Source organism: Coenobita brevimanus, chromosome 27 (assembly GCF_032717465.1).
Source record: "Coenobita brevimanus isolate Jiangsu-jjx chromosome 27, ASM3271746v2, whole genome shotgun sequence".
Classification (NCBI taxonomy): Eukaryota; Metazoa; Arthropoda; class Malacostraca; order Decapoda; family Coenobitidae; genus Coenobita; species Coenobita brevimanus.
The window spans coordinates 27575879-27594336 of NC_136980.1; the positions used below are offsets into that span (position 1 = coordinate 27575879).

An 18458-nucleotide genomic window follows, 5' to 3' on the forward strand; every position below is an offset into this window, starting at 1 on the left:
CTCTTCACTAGTCTCTTTACATGCTTCTTGCTCTCAATATTTTCAGTTCTTATTTCAACCCACTTTAGCCACTTCTTCTTTTTCCACCGCTCTCTTAACCTTCTCATCCCACCATGCCGTACCTTTCTTCTTTGTTGTTACTCTTATCACACCACACACCACTTTAGCATTTCTGACTAAGCAATCCCTATATGCATTCCACAGGCTGTCCAGATCCATTTCATTCCAGTTCACTGATTCTAACTCCTCCTCTACTTTGGTCCTGTAATCATCTGCCATTTCTTTGATCCTCAGCTTCTCAACTTTCAGTCTTTCTCCCTGACTACTCCTCTCTCTCCTGGTCCACCTCACTCCTCTCGGCTTGATCCTGCATACCACAGTCATATGATCTGACAGACCTCCACGTCGTCCTCTCACGGCTTTCATATCAGCAACCATTCCCAGCATCGACCTCTCTACGAGCACGTAATCAATCAGGCTTCTTTCAATACGATCCCCGTTCCCTCTATATCATGTATATTTATGTGCATCTTTGTGTTTGAAATACGAGTTACAAATGCACAACCTACTGTCCTGACACATATCCTTTAGTCTCTTCCAATTATCATTTTCTCCCAGTACCCCATTACAACCCATTATGTCATCCTCAGGACCAATGCTTACTCTTTTTTTAGTGCATCAGAAACTCAGTTCCTACAATTTTTTACTCGTCATAACCTTTCCCAAGAATATTCCATAATATTTAGCAACAAACACAGACCTTCATCATCTCTCAATATCCTTGAAGATTCTTTCTCTAGGGACCTATGACGGAAAGATCATATTACCTGCCCCGCAAAATCCACTTCCAAAATTGGATGTGCTAAGCCGACTGTGTGTTTTGTTTACCCCTGCACCGCTGTTAATATCGTGTTGGGGGTTTATTCCCTCCTGTGTGGAGAACGACTCCCATATTTGGGGGGGTTCCCCACATTGAGCGTTTCTAAACACAGTGGAGCCAAAGGCTTTTCGCCTTATTAACTCTCCTCCTCTCATCGACTCTCTTCAACTTCTCTCTCATTTCGATGTGTTGCATTGGTATGTATCCCTATGTCGCTGGTCGTTGTTTTTTTCTGAACTTCTGCTTGTATGCCTCCATTACGGCCAACGCGTAGGCACCTGTCTGGCAGCACATTCCCAGCCTTTCTCTGTCCGACACTATAATGCAAGAGTTAACTGTTACTCTTAGTCATTCATATATGCTACAGGTCAACTCTGGAACTGTCTTCCTCGGACTGGATTTCCCTCTGCCTATGATCCTAAGATTGTCAAGAAGTCTCGAAGTGATTGGATTTGTTATTTGGCTTGCATTTCTTTTGTTTTTCTCTTGGCAAGAAAAACTGAGTGAACTTTTTCCCTTTGATTCCTTCTTTCTCGCATAAAATAAAAATCACTCATTATGTGACATAATTTTTACCTTGTCTTTGAGTGAACCTTTAGAGGAGGATGTGTCAAGAGCACCAGGACACTGCATTCTCGCTTTACAATCTGGTCATCTGGCAGCTCCTTACCTATATACATTATGGCAGACACACGCGTAGTACACATATATTGCCGATAGAGCCCAAACATGTGGTGCACGTACCATACACCTGGCGTGAGGGAATCATTCTGGTGCGTCCACGGCTTCGACTCATACACCGCCTGGCCGTTCACCCCCAGCCACCACCCAAGTTGTCTCAGCCGCTCCTCCATGATGGCGGGAATACGGCCGTCGTGTGTGGGACCAGCGTTGATCAGAATATTACCTGCAATAAATATCTGTATAAAGATGAATAAGCAATAGTCAGGTCCATATTACTCCTTTCGAGATTATGATGACTAAGGATGATATAGTGATGGATTATTTAGGTCGTGGACGGCAGTGCTTCATGCGAATTATTTGAATCCACGAGAGAGTAATACAGTGATGATAGAAATAGTACAACAACGACGAAGACAACAACAACAACAGTAATAACAATAGTAATCATCATCATCATCATCATAAACATTAACAACAACAACAAGGACAATAACGACAACAGCGACGACGAAGACGACGACGAGGCAGTAATAATAATAATAATAATAATAATAATAATAATAATAATAATGATCTTCCCAGTAATTACCATAGTGATCATCAACATTCTGTACATTTTTCCACCAAAGGATGAAGTGAAGCACGGAGAGCACTACAACAGAAAACGGGTCACTATCAACAGCATGCCCAGTGAAATGGACCACTCACTCATCCACTCACCATTCAGGCCCCTGGAATCCTCTACCTCACAGGCCCAATCATCTGTGTGTTTTGTATATATAATTTTTCTTAATACATGAGCTTTACCTGTCGGACAGTGGCGGATCCAGGATATATATATATTTTTTTTAGGGGGGTCAGAGGCAAAAAAATTCCGTATCTCAGGGCTGTCTTCTACGTGGCATTGCAGGCCCCGTAGCACCTTTAACTCAGTGATTTGTTCTGGACCTCAGGGATTTGTTCTGCACCTTATCCCTCAGCATCGTCTTGTTTGCGAATGATGGGAAGTTTGTCGACATAAAAACAATGTAAACAGCACCGAGGAGACTGGTGTAATATGCAAAGTAAATCTCTTAGGAAAAGGTGATACGAAGCCCGCAGTGTGACTTAGAATACGACTCTAAACATGTGATCGGCGTGTGGAAATTAGGCAAGGGTTCCGTTCAAGGTTCATACTCCCTTAATGAAGCGGCCGAAACCCGGTGCTTCGGTTCATCCTATCGGTCACATGTTTCGAGAGAGTGTGGACGCGCCCTTAGTCAGTTTTTTTTTTTTTTAATAATGTACGAAAGAAGGAACCAAAGGCCAGAAACCCGTAAATTTGGGAGGGTGTACTGTACAGGGAGCCACAACAATATACCCCAAAGCTTGAATACATAGCGGGAAAATCAAACCATCTGAAACACGCACTAGTGGGAGATACGGTTTGCAGTGTATTTCGCCAGTTGTACGTTTTCTTCAGAGGGACCTGGGAAGATAATGTTTCTTTGGCTGTACAGGTAACAATCGCCTACGTAATATTCCATGCATGTAAAGTAAATAAGTTTAATGGAACCTACGTGAAAGCATGGAAGGACTGGATAGTAAGTGTGAGGAGAGCACGAATTCACTTACAAATGCGTACGTCCTCACAAATATTGACAAATCAGACTCTTAGTATGGTACCTAGTGGCGATCATGGAAATAAATAAACTGTCAAACTGAGGAAAGACTATATAGCAGAGATGATAACCATGGAGGATATAACTGACAACAAGACACAACAGCTAAAACAGTTTGCAGATCACGAGACAATGACAATAGGGACGGGATAGATTTTAGGATGCATTCGGTAACCTAGCCTACCAACCACTAGCTTTTGGCCCCATGACAGGCAAGGGTTGATTTTGGTTCAGGAATTTATAGCGTTCACTGTACTATATGACTCTTACTTTTTACAAATATATAGGCTTGATTACACACACTAGCCAAGCCCATGTTGACTGTTATTGAGTTCATGTTGCCTGGCTGATGTGATAATACGCAAAAGTGGTATAATGCAGCCCAGCTAACATTTTAATCATCATGTATAGTCCTTTAATTAGCAGAATCCAACCTAAGTGTTCCGACCATGAGCTAAGCAGTTCATGAGATAGATAAGCAAAGTTCAAGAGGTCCATGAACTGAAGTGAACAGTGTATTGTACGTTCCCGCATACACTAATGTCACGGATGAAGCCTTGACGAGGGAATGAAAACATGCAGTGTTTTATATTTGACTATTAAACTGATGGTATAAAGCAACACTACGTTTCACTCGCAATTCAAAGACAACAGTTAACATGGCTGCCGAATTACAACTATTTGAGGCACAAGTGAACATCCAAACAAATCACTCATCTATCATCCATAAATTGCACTGTATTCAACCATTCCCCTCACCAGTAATATAAAGGTGAATAATGTGTATGTTCTCTTGTACCTATTACAATGTTGGCTGTGTGTACATGTGTTGATTGAATTTGTACTGTAGGACTCTCTCTCTCTCTCTCTCTCTCTCTCTATGTTATTTGCAAACCGGTTTTACATTACAAACCAAAATATTGCCCACCTCCTTTTTTTTGGGGGGGGAGGGGGGGGGCACTCTCTGCACCTCCTGCCCTACAAGTAACTACACCACTACTGCCAAGGAGCCACTCCGTTGACTATCAACTTTACATATGGCGCCAAACCCTTGCAAAATGTTTCCCTGTTCGCAATTCATCCATCCAACTCAATCCTCCTTCAGCTTCTTAACCTCATCAACTTTCTCTCTCTTTCTCAGTCAGTTTCCATATCCACCCTCCTTTTTCTTCTTGGCCTGCCACTCCCCCTTTCTACTTTCAGATTTACTCACACATATCTTTTTCACCATCCTCTCTACATCATTTCTCTCCACATGACCTTATTATCTAAGCATACTTTATTCAGCCTTATTATCAACAGACTTCCTCACACCCCATCTTTAACCAGTCACTCTATCTCTTCTGCTGTCCACATGACGCACTCCACACACACTCACCATTGATCCCATTTCCATTTCTCGTATTTCAGTCTGTTTGCTTCCATGCCAGGTCAAAGTCTCACAGCCGTAAGTCAATGTGGGCACCAACACAACTTCACCCAGTCCTCTTGCAGCCGCCACACTCAGACCTCTGTTTAGCATCAAGATCTGTATCACACCAGACCCCCTCCTCCCCCAAGCCACTCTTCTTTCCCTTTTCTTTCCACATTTGCCTCATCTTCTGCTAATTTACTCAGGTCTGTAACTCCCTAACCAATTCATTTTTGTTCTTAATTCACCAACACGTCACACTGAGCGTCACTTTTTCAACCATCAATTTGCTCTTATCTTCAATCACTCTCAAAACACGACACTCACAGACAACCACAAAACTCTGCACCAGTCTGTAAAACTCCTACTCACTGGCATACCCTTTTCACCTTATATTGGTCCAGATTTTCGTCTTTCTGTAGATTCCTTTATGTATACACAGTGGCATATAAACAAATTGCTACAGGTCTACATCCTTTCCCTAGCGCTTCTTCCTGACTAGCTCTAAATTCTAGTGTTAATCCGTTAGTATGAGCCAGCATTCAAGATGGAGGGGAGACAATTTTAGGCCAAGTTAGAGCAAAATGAGTCTAGTAAACAATACTGCATCTTCTGCACACATCAGGTTTGAGATACTCCACCCTTCACCATACTCACCATACCCCTCCCTCTGTTCATACGTCGAGTTTTAGCCTCTCATAATCTCATCACTACAGTATATACAGAACAGTCATGGGAACGTCACACACCCCTGTCTCACTCCAACACTGATAATGAACCATTCACTTAGACATCCACCTACTCTTACACATGCTTCACTGCCATCATAAACAGTGCATCAATCAGGTGTTTTCCATCCATACACTTCACTCATAAAATATTTCATAATTCGTCCCTAGTCACCTTTTCGCTTTATCCCAGGTTCAGTAATGCCATGAATACCTACAGTAACAGCCCTTCTCACATGCTTTCTCCACTACCTATCCTACTGCAAGTAATTCATCCAGACATCCTCTACGACTCCTAAATCCACACCTCTGTCACTCACCTTACTTTCCTTACCTTGCCTATTATTGTCTTTCCATGTACATTTCCCACAACGCTCTATAGAATTATACCACGTTAAATTTTGCACTCATTTCTATCACCTTTTTCTCGTACAAAGGCAGTGACCTCCATCTTCCACTCCACAAGTACAGCACAACACAGCCCCATTCCTGCAAGCTTTCTGACATAGTTCCAACAACCACTCAATCCCACTGTGACTCTCTCCACTACGTTTAATCATCTCTGCACACAGCTCAACATCTTTCTTTCCACCACAGTATTATTCATTCCTGTTAGTGGCACGTTCCCAGTCACTAAATTCCTTCTCCACGAACTCCCAAGCCAATCATGTGTACTACTGCTCTGCCTTTGCTGTTCCCATTCATTTGTCTTCGTATATGTTCTTTTCACAGTTTCATTTGTTAGCAGTCTGTGATTCTCTTTCAGCCACATTTTCTGTTTTTTCCACTCGTTCATTGCCTCACCTATTTCGAATGTGGTCGCCTATGTTCAGTGTAATTAACATTTGCTTGTCTTCCTCGACCATTATGAAGCTCCTTTATTTTTGTCTTTATCAGTATCTTTGTTCCTTCAATCTCTCTCTCTCTCTCTCTCTCCAAATATCTTAATCCCGTAGAGGGTAGCCACAAATTGCCTTCATGTCACTCTGTCTCCCGTCAGTCTGCTCTCATTCCAATTCACACCAATCATATACCCCTCCACCCACCCCTCCACCTCATCCTCGGCGTCCTTCTCCTCTCCCACGCCACTTCGCTCACAAACACTCCTCTAGTCACTCTCTCATTTTCACTTCTCTTCACACGGTCAAGGCAATTTACATCTAACACTTTCCACAGCACTCACTCACTCGACATGTTTCTTACTCTCAATATATTCCATCCTTCCTTTCGTTAGAACCCCTATCCTGCACCTGCCCTAGGAACTTTCATTTTGTCCCCTTCCAATTCATCCTCACCCTCCATATCCTACCAGGCAATACCCTTCTTACTAGCTGTTCTCGTAGCAACACCACACACGTCTTTAGCAATCATAACTATACACTCACTACAAGCACTCCACAAGCTTTCCAAATCCACTACTACCTTCAATTCACATTCTTCGTCCATTCCCTTGTTGTTCAGTTTCTCCGCCTTCAGTCCTTCAGTGAGGATTCTACTCTTTCGCTTTATATACAGCGTTACATTCCCCTCATATTTAACTTTGCATACCACATTCATAGGGTCATTTCGGCCTTAGCATCAGCCTCTCACCGCCCTTGTATCTGCAACACACCCATGCATCTTTCTCTCTACAAGACCCCGATCAATCAAGCTACATTCAATATTCTATACAATTTCCCTTTCCCTCTATCTCGTGTGTGTGTGTGTGTGTGTGTGTGTGTGTGTGTGTGTGTGTGTGTGTGTGTGTGTGTGTGTGTGTGTGTGTGTGTGTGTGTGTGTGTGTGTGTGCGAAAAATGAATTACTAAAGCACCACATAAACCATGTACAGTATTTTCCATTGTAGTTCTGTCCTGATATTTAAAACGACCCATTTACATCATCTACAAGGCCTTGGTTAATTACCCATCCACATTTCCCATCAAAACCCTCTATAACTCCTGGGTATCTGCTTTATCGTTCCATCTAGTTAATCCCTGAACCATCCATCTCTTCTTCATGCCTATCATCGTAAGTTGCATATTCAATGACTAGTGCCATTTTTACCATCTTAATCTCTAACATGACATCCATTCCTCTGCTTTCATTGTTCACCAGTTAAGCGACTTTCCTTTTACTCTGCCCATGCGTGTTCAGGTCAAACGATACACATTTTAATTTTCATTTTTTAAACCTTCTTATTTATCTTCGTCACATATGGTGTCATCACACCATTGTTTACATTCGTAAAGACATTGATTATAACCATTCTCTTTTATTATTTACATTTCTCATATTCCACACAGCTTTATTAACTATTTCTTTTCGTCCCGCGCACCTGGGAGACAAGACCCTGATGCCAAACTTTCCTGATGTTTGCCAGAAGAAAAAGAGACGGTGTGGCTCCCTAATTTGTATCAGCCTGTCCCTCTTCGCCAGTTAAACTCACAGGGAATAAAGGGACAATATTATCTGCTCTCTACAACAGGGATTTGTTATAAAGTCACCATCCAGCGCAATTGAAGGTTTCCTGGAAGAGAGAATATCATTTGTCTTGTCCTTCAGTGTAGAGTAACATAAGAGGAGTATGTGTAATATAAGTCTTACAGTGCCTACCTCCACAACTGACGGTAGAGGCCAGCTGTGCCGGGAGTTCGTGGATGGTGAGGTAGTCAGTGGCCGGGGCGTTGCTTCGAAACACCCATGCCTTTTTGTCCAACGTCATGCAGTTCTCCCACTTATGAGGCTGCAACACTCCTGCAACACACACACACACACACACACACAATCATTAGAAATAGTGGTTCAGTGGTTATCTTCTTCCCGCCCCTGATCAGCGGTACTCAAAATCTGGGTTCATATCTCCCCATGATAGAAATTGATTCCCACAACTGAGTTTTTTTTTTTTCTTATGCCTATCGTCGTTAAGCGTTAAGTGCAATAGTTTACGTGAGATCTACTGTGGCAGTTGGTAGTGTCCTTTCATAGACTAACGCTGTCGGTTACGCTAGAATAAGTACTTGGGGAATGACTGGGGAAAGAGGACGAATAGGGAAGAAATCAGTAGAACAGACGTATCAGAAGCAAGGAAGAAAGATAAAGTGGAGAAAGCCCCAGGAATTGATGGAGAGTGTGGTGAAATGCTGTAATATGGAGAAGAGATGGAGACAAAATGGATATGGACTGGGAAGAAGGTAGAGTCCTGGGGGATTGGAAGACAGGTATAATTTTTCCCTGTACACAGGAAGATGGGGAAGACAAGTGAGTGGCAATTACAGGAGTATTTCATCTTCTCTGTGTAATGGGAAAAATATATGGTAGGATGCTTATTAAGAGTGTTAGGGTAATAACAGAGGAATTTGTTAGAGAAGAATAACGGGGTTCTAGCAAGGGAGGAGGCTACGTAGATCAGATATTCGTTCTAAGATGTTTGGTGCAAAAGTATCTGTAGAAGGGAAAGAAATTTTATGCTGCCTTCATGTATCTGGAAAAAGGACGTGACAGAGTGGATAGACTGGGAAGGTAGAAGGTATAAAAAATAAATGGAGTAAATGGAAAGTTATTGAATGCTGTGAAGAATATGCATGAGGGCGCTAGGGCTGCAGCGCGTGTGGATAGTGAACCAAGTCATTTCTTTGGTGTGAGCGTTGGATTGAAGTAGGAGTGTGTAATGTCTCCGTGCTTGTTCAGTTTGTATATGGATGGAGTTATAAAGAGATACTAGGTAGGGCAGTGGATTTGATATGTCTCTAATGAGTGAAGGTAGAGTGTGAAAACTTCCTGTACTGTTGCTACTGCTGATATTGTATTGTTCAATAAAGATGAATGTGAGCTACAGGGCTTGGTGAATGAGTTTGGAGGTGTATGTAGAAACCGCTGTCTAAAAGTGAGAGTGGATCAGAGTAAAATTATGGTCTTTGAGAGAAATGAGTCACAGCATACACGATGAAGCTGGATGATGAGGAAATGGAGAATGGGAGTACAGTCAAGTACTTACAGATTGGTAGTGTGATGAGTAAGGTTGGAAGTTTAGGAGATGAAGTGTTTGGATGGGTACAGAAAGATACAAAGGTTGCTGTTTTACTGAAAGCAGTGATAAGGAATAAAGAAACGAGCATGGAAGTAAAAAATTCGCTGCATGACAGTGTTATAGTCCTCACTCAAACGTACGGAAGTGGAGCTTGGACCCTGTTGGAAGGACACAAGTCAAGAGTGAGAACAGTGGAAATGAGTTAACTGAGAGGAGCATGTGGAGTTACATCGAGAGACAGACAAACAAATACGGAGGTAGAGGAGCGTTTTGGTGGTGATGTGGATGTGACTAAAAGTGTGTAGAGAAATTTCCTGAGATGGTTTGGCATATGGAGAGGCTAGAGAATGGGATACTGACTAGAAAAGTGTATGTGAGTGAGGTGGAGGAGGAGAGGAGGAGGGAAAGCCCAAAGATGAGGTGAAGGGATGGAGAGGAGAGATATATGAGAGAGAGGGAGAGGTGAGTTGGAGGGAGGGCAGCCAAATCGCAGAGGACAGGTCAGCCTGGAGGTGACTTGTTTGTGGCCACCCTTTACGAGTTTAATTTTTTTTTTTTTTTATGCAAGGAAGAAGGAACCAAAGGCCATGAGCCCGCAATAACAGTTCCCTCCAAGAGAAAAACAAAATACAAGAGAGAGTCAAAGTCAAGATCCATTCATTTCGAGATGCCTGGACACACTGCGTTTGAAAGACAGGAGATCAAAGGCAGCAGGAAATACAGACAGAGGGAGACAGTTCCAGAGCTGACCCGTTGGATAAATGAAGAACTGGGAGTAACGGTTAACTCTTGCATTAGAGAGCTGGACATAAAAGGGATGAGAGTTTGCTGCTAGACGGGTGCTACGCGCCCGTCGTAGAGGCGGAAGAATGCATGCAGACAGTTCAGAGGAGCAGTGACCATTAAAGTAGCGACAGAAAAGAGATAAAGATCCAACAGTGTGGTGAAGAGACAGAGGTTGAAGGGAGTCAGTAAGAGGAGGAGAGTTTATGAGACGAAAAGCCTTTGACTTCACCTTATTGAGAAAAGCTGTATATGGGGAGCCTCCCCACACATGAGAGTTGTACTCCACCCAGGGGCGGATAAAACCCCAGTATAGAGTCAACAATTGTGCAGGGGTAAAGAAAGAACGGAGTCGGCTTAGCACACCCAATCTCTTGGAAGCAGATTTTACAAGAGATGTAATATGATCATTCCAAGATAAGTCCCGAGTAAATGAAACCCCAAGCATGTTCAAGGATGATGCAGGATTAAGCTGAATATCATTAAACATTAGTGGGTATACCTGTGAAAGATTTTGTTGGGTTGATAGGTGTAAGAACTGAGTCTTTGATGTATTAAAAACAACAAGATTATTTTTACCCCAGTCTGAGATACGAGCCAAGACAGACATTAGGTGTGCCATAGCCTCATCCCTTGTTTGTTGAAGTAACTGCTGAGTTGGGCGTTGCGGGAACCGAATGGAAAGGTGAAGGGTGGAGTCATCAGCGTATGAGTGGATAGGGTTAGATGAACAGCTTAGAAGGTCATTGATGAATAAAAGGAAGAGAGTTGGTGATAGGACAGAGCCCTGAGGAACACCACTGTTGATAGATCTAGGAGAAGGACGATGGCCATCTACAACAGGGGCTATAGAACGATCAGAAAGGAAGCTGTAGATGAAGGCACAGATAGAAGGATAGAAACCGTAAGAGGGCAGTTTGGAAATTAAAGATTTATGCCAGACTTGATCGAAAGCCTTTGAGATGTCAAGTGCAATGGCAAAGCTTTCACCAAAGTTCCGAAAGGAGGATGACCAGGAGTCTGAAAGGTAGGTGAGAAGATCGCCAGTGGAGCATCCCTGACGGAACCCATACTGACGATCAGAAAGAAGGTTGTGATAGGAAAGATGCCTTAAAATTTTTCTATTGAGAATTGACTCGAAAACTTTTGAAATACAGGACGTTAAAGCAATTGGACGATAGTTGGAGGGTTGGGAGTGGTCACCTTTCTTTGGGACTGGCTGAATGAGAGTAAACTTCCAGCAAGAAGGAAAGGTACAAGTTGACAGACAAAGGCGAAAGAGTTTGCCTAGGCAGGGTGTAAGCACAGAAGCACAGTTCTTGAGAACAACAGGAGGGACTCCATCAGGCCCATATGCCTTGTTAGTATTGAGGCCAGTGATGGCAGAAAATACATCAGCTGAAGAAATTTTAATGTTAGCCATGAGGAAGTCAGAGGCGGGAAGTGATGGAGGAACATCACCGGAATCGTCTAAGGTGGAATTGGAGGAGAAAGTCTGTGCGAAGAGATCTGCTTTATCTGTAGGAGAAATAGCTACAGAACCATCAGAGCAGAAAAGAGGAGGGAAGGATGATGAGGTAAAGTTGTTAGAAAGGTTTTTGGCAAGGTGCCAGAAGGAGCGGGAAGAATTCGAGTTGGGGAGTTGAGAGCATTTAGTAAGGATGAAATTATTTTTAGCAGAGCGAAGAACAGACTTAGCACGATTCCGGGCAGAAACATAAAGATGATGTGATTCAAGGGTGGGTTGGCTCCGGTACCTCTTGTAGGCCCTCTCCTTGTTGCGGACAGCATTAGATCAAGCGTGATTAAACCAAGGCTTTCTTGCTTTAGTCAAAGGATATGAGAAAGGAATGTATGCTTCTATGCCCGAGAGAATAACTTCCATAATGCGCAAGGCACACTCAGATGGCTCACGGCCATGGAAGCAATAATCATTCCAGGGAAAGTCAAAGAAGTACTGCCTGAGGGCCTCCCAATCTGCGGCTCCAAAATGCCACAGATGACGTTTCCCTGGAGGGTCCGCAGGCCGTACCGGAGTGATAGGACAGGTTAAGGTGTTAAGGTTGTGATCAGAGAAGCCCAACGGAGAGAAAAAATTAACATTGTAAACAGAAGGATTAGTTGTAAGGAAAAGGTCAAGTATGTTGGAGCTCTCTCCAAGGCGGTCTGGGATACAGGTAGGGTGCTGTACAAGCTGCTCTAGGTCATTAAGGATAGAAAAGATGTAGGCTTGTTCACCAGGTGGATCAGTGAAAGGAGAGGAAAGCCAAAGGTGTTGGTGAACATTGAAATCTCCTAGCATGGAGATTTCAGAGAAAGGAGAAATGGATAGAATGTGTTCCATTGTAGAAGTAAGATAGTCGAAGAATTTTTGATAGTCAGTAGAGTTAGGGGATAAGAAAACAGCACAGATATATTTAGTCAGAGAATGACAGGAAAGCCGAAGCCAGAGTGTAGAGAATTCAGAAGAATAGAGTTCAGCAACACAAGAGCAAGATAAGTCGTTGCGTATATATACACAACAGCCACCTTTGGCTTTGAAATGAGTATAGAGAAAGTAGGAGGATACAGAAAAGGGTTTGCTGTCAGTTGCCTCAGACAGCTGAGTCTCCGTTAGAAAAAGAAGGTGAGGTTTAGAGGAGGAGAGATGGTGCTCAACAGAGCGAAAGTTAGAGGAAAGGCCGCGAATGTTGCAGAAATGAAGAAGAGTCAGACAGTGGTTCTAGGCACCTCGAGTCGTCACCGGGAGAGGGGCGGAAGGTGCGGGCATTTATGGTCCCCCCCCCCCCTGGGGACTCCGAGGCTTGATGATGAGACACCATTTTTTTTTACTTTGGAAAAGGAAGTGTAGTGTGTACTGTGCATGTAGTTTGGTGTAGATAGTTAGAGAAATTTGTGTTGGAAAGCATGCTGGCTTACTCTCTGTGTAACTGAGACACTGAAAAAATTCAGCATAGGGGAATGGTCAGGAACTAATCCTGAGGGCTGATGAAACGGGAGCTCCAGCACTCCCTGTCATCAGCTTTCCATCCACCTCAGAAGTATTGCCCTGCTCGACTGGTGCTACAGTCTACTCCTCTGTCTGGAAACAGATAGATAAACAAATCCTAACACATACAAACCCAACCAGTACAACACTTCTGCATGCGCTGGTGTTGTCCTAACTACAGTACAGACTCTCCTTCCTGGTATGTACCATAAGGAAGTATGAATTCTGGCTATCACTCTCCCTCTTAGGACAAGGTCTGGTCCAGCAGTAAACATAATGTGGATTAATGTAAATACACTAGCGAAGGATGGATTCGTCAGCCTATGAGTGGACAGGGCTAGCCACAAGACGTACAGCTATGTAGACATTGCTGAACACGAGGAAGTGAACTGGTAATAGAACAGAACCCTGAGGAGCACCACAAGTAATAGATTTAGAAAAACAGTGACTATCTACAACAGTTATGAAATGACTAAAAATGAAACATAAATCGTAAGCACAGACAGACGAACAGAAAGTATCGGGGTGTAGTCTGATAATTAAACAGTTGTGACAGCCACTCTTGAGGGCCTTCGAAATGACAAGAGCAATAGTAAAGGCCTAACTGACGTCCTGAAAATTTGGTGATCAGGAATCTGAAAGGAATGTAAGATCACCACTAAAGCGTCTCGGGAGGAACTAATACTGGTTATTAAAAAAAAAAAAAAAAAAAAAAAAAAAGGTATGAGAGGAAATGTGTTTAAACTCAGGAGACTAATTCAATTGGGAAATAAGGGATCGGGACCGTTCACCCTTGTTGAGGACTGATTGAATGTAAGTAAGCTTCCAGCCAGAGGGAATTAAGCCATTTGATAGATATGGAGAAAGAGATTACCTAGGCAGAGAATCAGCACACAAGTCGATTTTTTAAGAACAGTAAGAACCCGACCAGAACCACCCATTAACAACAATAATATAATCGTTTGAGCAGGTGAAGAATGGTGTCTAATGATTTAGAATTGGTCAACACGTATAGCCTTCCATTCTCACTTGGAGTACCCGGTACAGCGATCGTTACAGGTGTGACCAGCGACGCTGCACCCACCCCGCCATTGTCCAACATCTGTCATTCTCACCTGGATTATAGTACCCCCACCTTTCTCTAACCTCCTATAATGGACTTTCATCAGTTTCTCACCAAGATTATAGCAGTCCTTACAGGTGTGGAAGGATCTGCCACCTCCCCAACTATCACTAACCATCACCTATCATTTGCTTCTAAATTATATGCTTTGGTTGCCTATTATTGATCACACGTAAGCTAATACTGACCAGCGCCTATCATTCTCATCATTATTACAGTGGTTGTACAGATGCAGAAGGGCCTATGACTACCTTTTATTCACCTAGGTATCATTCTCACCTGGATTATAGCGATCCTTACAGGTGTAGAAGGACCCATGATGACAGTTTATGCCAAGGCCCCACCTGTCATTGACCACCACTGTGTCCTTGACGGGGGACTCGTTGAACAGCCACGCCAGGAACACGGTGGAGTTCCAGTACCAATCTTGTGCCTTGCCATCCCCGTCAGACCACACCACCTCGGGACGGTACGTGTTTACCTGTGCCACACATTATATTACTACACCCACACGTACTGGAAACACAGAGGATATTATTTACGTAACGTGTGTGTGTGTGTGTGTGTGTGTGTGTGTGTGTGTGTTAACAGCGTAACTGAAACAGTCTTCAGCCACTTTTAAACAGCTTCCCCATCTTGCCGAGATAAACAAAGGTATGCCAGGGTGTTCTTCATCAGTTTTTTAATACCCACAAATTCTTTCAGTCGAACCAAATTGTCTTTATTGGTGTTAAACTGGTGTGGAATTAAGTTATCTGAGAGGGGCGTGGAGCTGCGTGGAGAGACAGGCAGACAAACAGGGTTTCTGTTTCGTGAAAACCGTCTTCTAATGTAGGAAAAACAAATGAGCAACGGACCTAGACGTGGACAAATTCCACGCTACCCATATATGCTGTTTTTGCGCAATAAAGGCGATTCTGACATGGTTAGGAGGCATCAACATGTGTTGTTATTTATGTCTATTATAGTTAAGTCGTTGGAAATGCATCGTTTGTGCATAATACACTAATTTAATACAAGAATAAATACGTCATTGACCATTGTCTATCTGCATCCGGCCGGCAGGATCGTAGTTACTTTATTATATAGCAAATTATTCACAAGACCAGTGGCAAACACTCTCAGTCATATTTACTTAAAGTGTTAAGTAACAGCTAAAGCATGTCCTTCAGTAAATCATGTGTAGCTGAACTGCAAACGAGTATGGCATAGTATAATGGCCAGCATTGACTTTACTGATTAAATATGATAAACTGAAGTAATTTATTTGTGGTCAGTCGCTCACTCTCCATCCACCCAACTTACACCCCCCTCTGTCATACCCCTCTCTACTCCATCCCTCCATCTCATCCTCGGTGTCCACCTCCCTCTCTATTCAACCACCTCACTCACATACACTCTTTTATCATGCAGGGTAGACTAATGAATGTATTAGGTATATAGTTAGTTTATTTTTAATGTGTGTGTTCAATTTCTGTCTTTTTTCTCTACTTTGCACTATGATTTATTTTGGCATAATAACCATTTAACTTTGTGCACATCAATCAGGATATGTTTTAATTCATTATTCATACGTATTCTTGCAGTACTCATAGCTAATGGACATCATTTTAGTTGTACCAAAGTTACGTTTTCTATAATCCTGGTCACTAAAGAGAACGTATGGAAAAATGACGTCAGAAGCAATGTGTGTTTACGGCGACGCTGAGACAAATGAGGAAGTAGAGGAGCGTTATTGTGTAGATGTAGATGTGATGTTACGTGGAGAGAGAGACAAACAGACAGATGAGGAAGTAAAGGTGTGTTATGGTGTTGATGTGGATGTGGAGTTACATGGAGAGACAGACATACAAATGAGGAAGTAAATGTGTGTTATGGTGTTGATGTGGACGTGGAGTTACGTGGAGGGACAGACAGATGAGGAAGTAAAGGTGTGTTATGGTGTTGATGTGGACGTGGAGCTACGTGGAGGGACAGACAAATGAGGAAATAAAGTTGTGTTATGGTGTTGATGTGGACGTGGAGTTACATGGAGAGACAGACAGACAAATGAGGAAGTGAGGGAGCGTTGTGGTGTTGATGTGGATGTGGAGTTACGTGGAGAGACAGACAGACAAATGAGGAAGTGAGGGAGCGTTGTGGTGTTGATGTGGATGTGGAGTTACGTGGAGAGACAGACAGATAAATGATGAAGTGAAAGAGCGTTGTGGTGTTGATGTGGATGTGGAGTTACGTAGAGAGACAGACAAATGAGGAAGTAAAGGTGTGTTATGGTGTTGATGTGGACGTGGAGTTACACGGGGAGACAGACAGACAAATGAGGAAATGAGGGAGCGTTGTGGTGTCGATGCGGATGTAGAGTTACATGGAGAGACAGACAGATAAATGAGGAAGTGAAGGAGCGTTGTGGTGTTGATGTGGATGTGGAGTTGCGTGGAGAGACAGACAAATGAGGAAATAAAGGAGCGTTGTGGTGTTGATGTGGATTACGTGGAGAGACAGACAAATGAGGAAGTGAAGGAGCGTTGTGGTGTTGATGTGGATGTGGAGTTACGTGGAGAGACAGACAGACAAATGAGGAAGTGAAAGGACATTGTGGTGTGGTTGTGGACGTGAGTGAAAGTTTTGGGAGAAGTACTCTAAGATGATTTGGCCATGTGGAGATAATGGAGAATGAGAGATTGACCAGGAGAGTGTATGTGAATGAGATAAAAGTGAGTAAAATATCGTATTATCTCTCCCAGGTTCCTATGAGTCTTTTTCAGTTTAACAGCACAACCTCCCCGTCAGCTGGACATAGAGTATTCCCGAGCATTAGAGGGTTAGCTTATGCATTTATTGACCTCTTGATGCCCGGGACAATTCTAGTTACATTCCAGTTTAACCAGACGATTCTACTGAACTGAGAGTGAGTCATAGGAGCCTTAGAGAGTTAATACACTGTCAGCATTAACCCCCGCATAATTGGAATAACTCTAGCATTTCTTTACAGCTGACTACAGGCGATTTGGTCCAGCCGAGTATCATAGGAGCCTGACAAGCACGGTTAATAAAAATAACACAGTGGAGGTAAGGAAAATATTGTAAATAATTCAGAATAAAAAAGAGGAGAAAATACTAAACCCTGTTCTCATATGCTCCCTATACTGTACGGTATATTAGATACACGATACTCTTTACGTCTTCGTGACTAGCATTAAATTACAGTCTTACGTATTCTAAGTAGTTCTAGACCGTAACAACACTTCCTTACCAATTTACTCTGCATGTTACACTTCAATATTCCCTTGTTTTCTGCAGATAACAAGTAAGGAAGATACAGTAGAAGTTTCTGATTTTTTCTTAGGAGTGACCATGATGGCTGAGTCTGTATAGGTTTAGCCTACAATTTGAGATGATCTGGGTTTGATTCCCGGAGAATAGAGGAATATTTAATATTTGTTGTGGCTGGACCATAGTGACCTGCTACACACATACACTTGCACTTAGACATATATACAGTACATACACTAAGCCACACATAGACGGAAACACATACACTCAGATACACACAGGTTTTATGCATAAGGGTAGGATGTGGAAGGTAAGGGGGTTTTATTTGTAAGACCAAAAAAAACCTATATTGGATTATTGGACTTTGAAATAATACCCCCCCGCCTTTCACGCCCTACCCTTATGCATATGTTCTGTGTGTGTCTGTAGGTACATGTGTCTTTTGTGTGTGTCTGTCTTAGTGGATGTGTAGGTTAGTGTGTGTGTATCTTAGTGGATGTGTGGTTTAGTGTGTGTGAGTGTGTGTGTATATGTAGACTTTTAAATTCCCCCCCTGGCAGGCTGGCAGGCCAACTACGTGACTGCCCAGACCCCCGCCACACCCACCCACCAGGCAGACCACAAAGTGACTGCCAAACAATCTCAGTTACCCTCTATGTCAACCGGGAGTCGAACCTGTGACCAAATGACAGGTCACTACGGACACTGTCACATTTTTAAATAATCCACTATCCTCCCGGGAATTGAACCCGTGTCTTCTTGGTGGCAGGCCTCCCCTCTACTCACTCTGCCACCACGCCCCCACCACAATAGCGGCCGGAACTTGTACTGTATGCTCGTTATTTGGTGTCAGTAATAAACAAGGGGAGACTGAACTGTATTTTATATATTAAGTCGCTAAGGATGAGTTGTTACGACA

The 18458-nt window shown here is 43.0% G+C and overlaps 1 protein-coding gene across 1 annotated transcript in view; it reads right to left on the reverse strand.

Moving 5' to 3' along the window:
* Positions 1-18458, reverse strand: part of LOC145394521 (alpha-L-fucosidase-like) — a 55124-nt gene that overhangs the window by 12577 nt on the left and 24089 nt on the right. Inside the window, exons 3-5 of the mRNA XM_080268361.1 lie at positions 14546-14747; positions 7958-8098; positions 1625-1787 (exon numbers count right to left, since the gene is read on the reverse strand). Of these exons, the coding sequence (XP_080124487.1) occupies positions 1625-1787; positions 7958-8098; positions 14546-14747 (506 nt within the window). The remainder of the gene's footprint in view (positions 1-1624; positions 1788-7957; positions 8099-14545; positions 14748-18458) is intronic.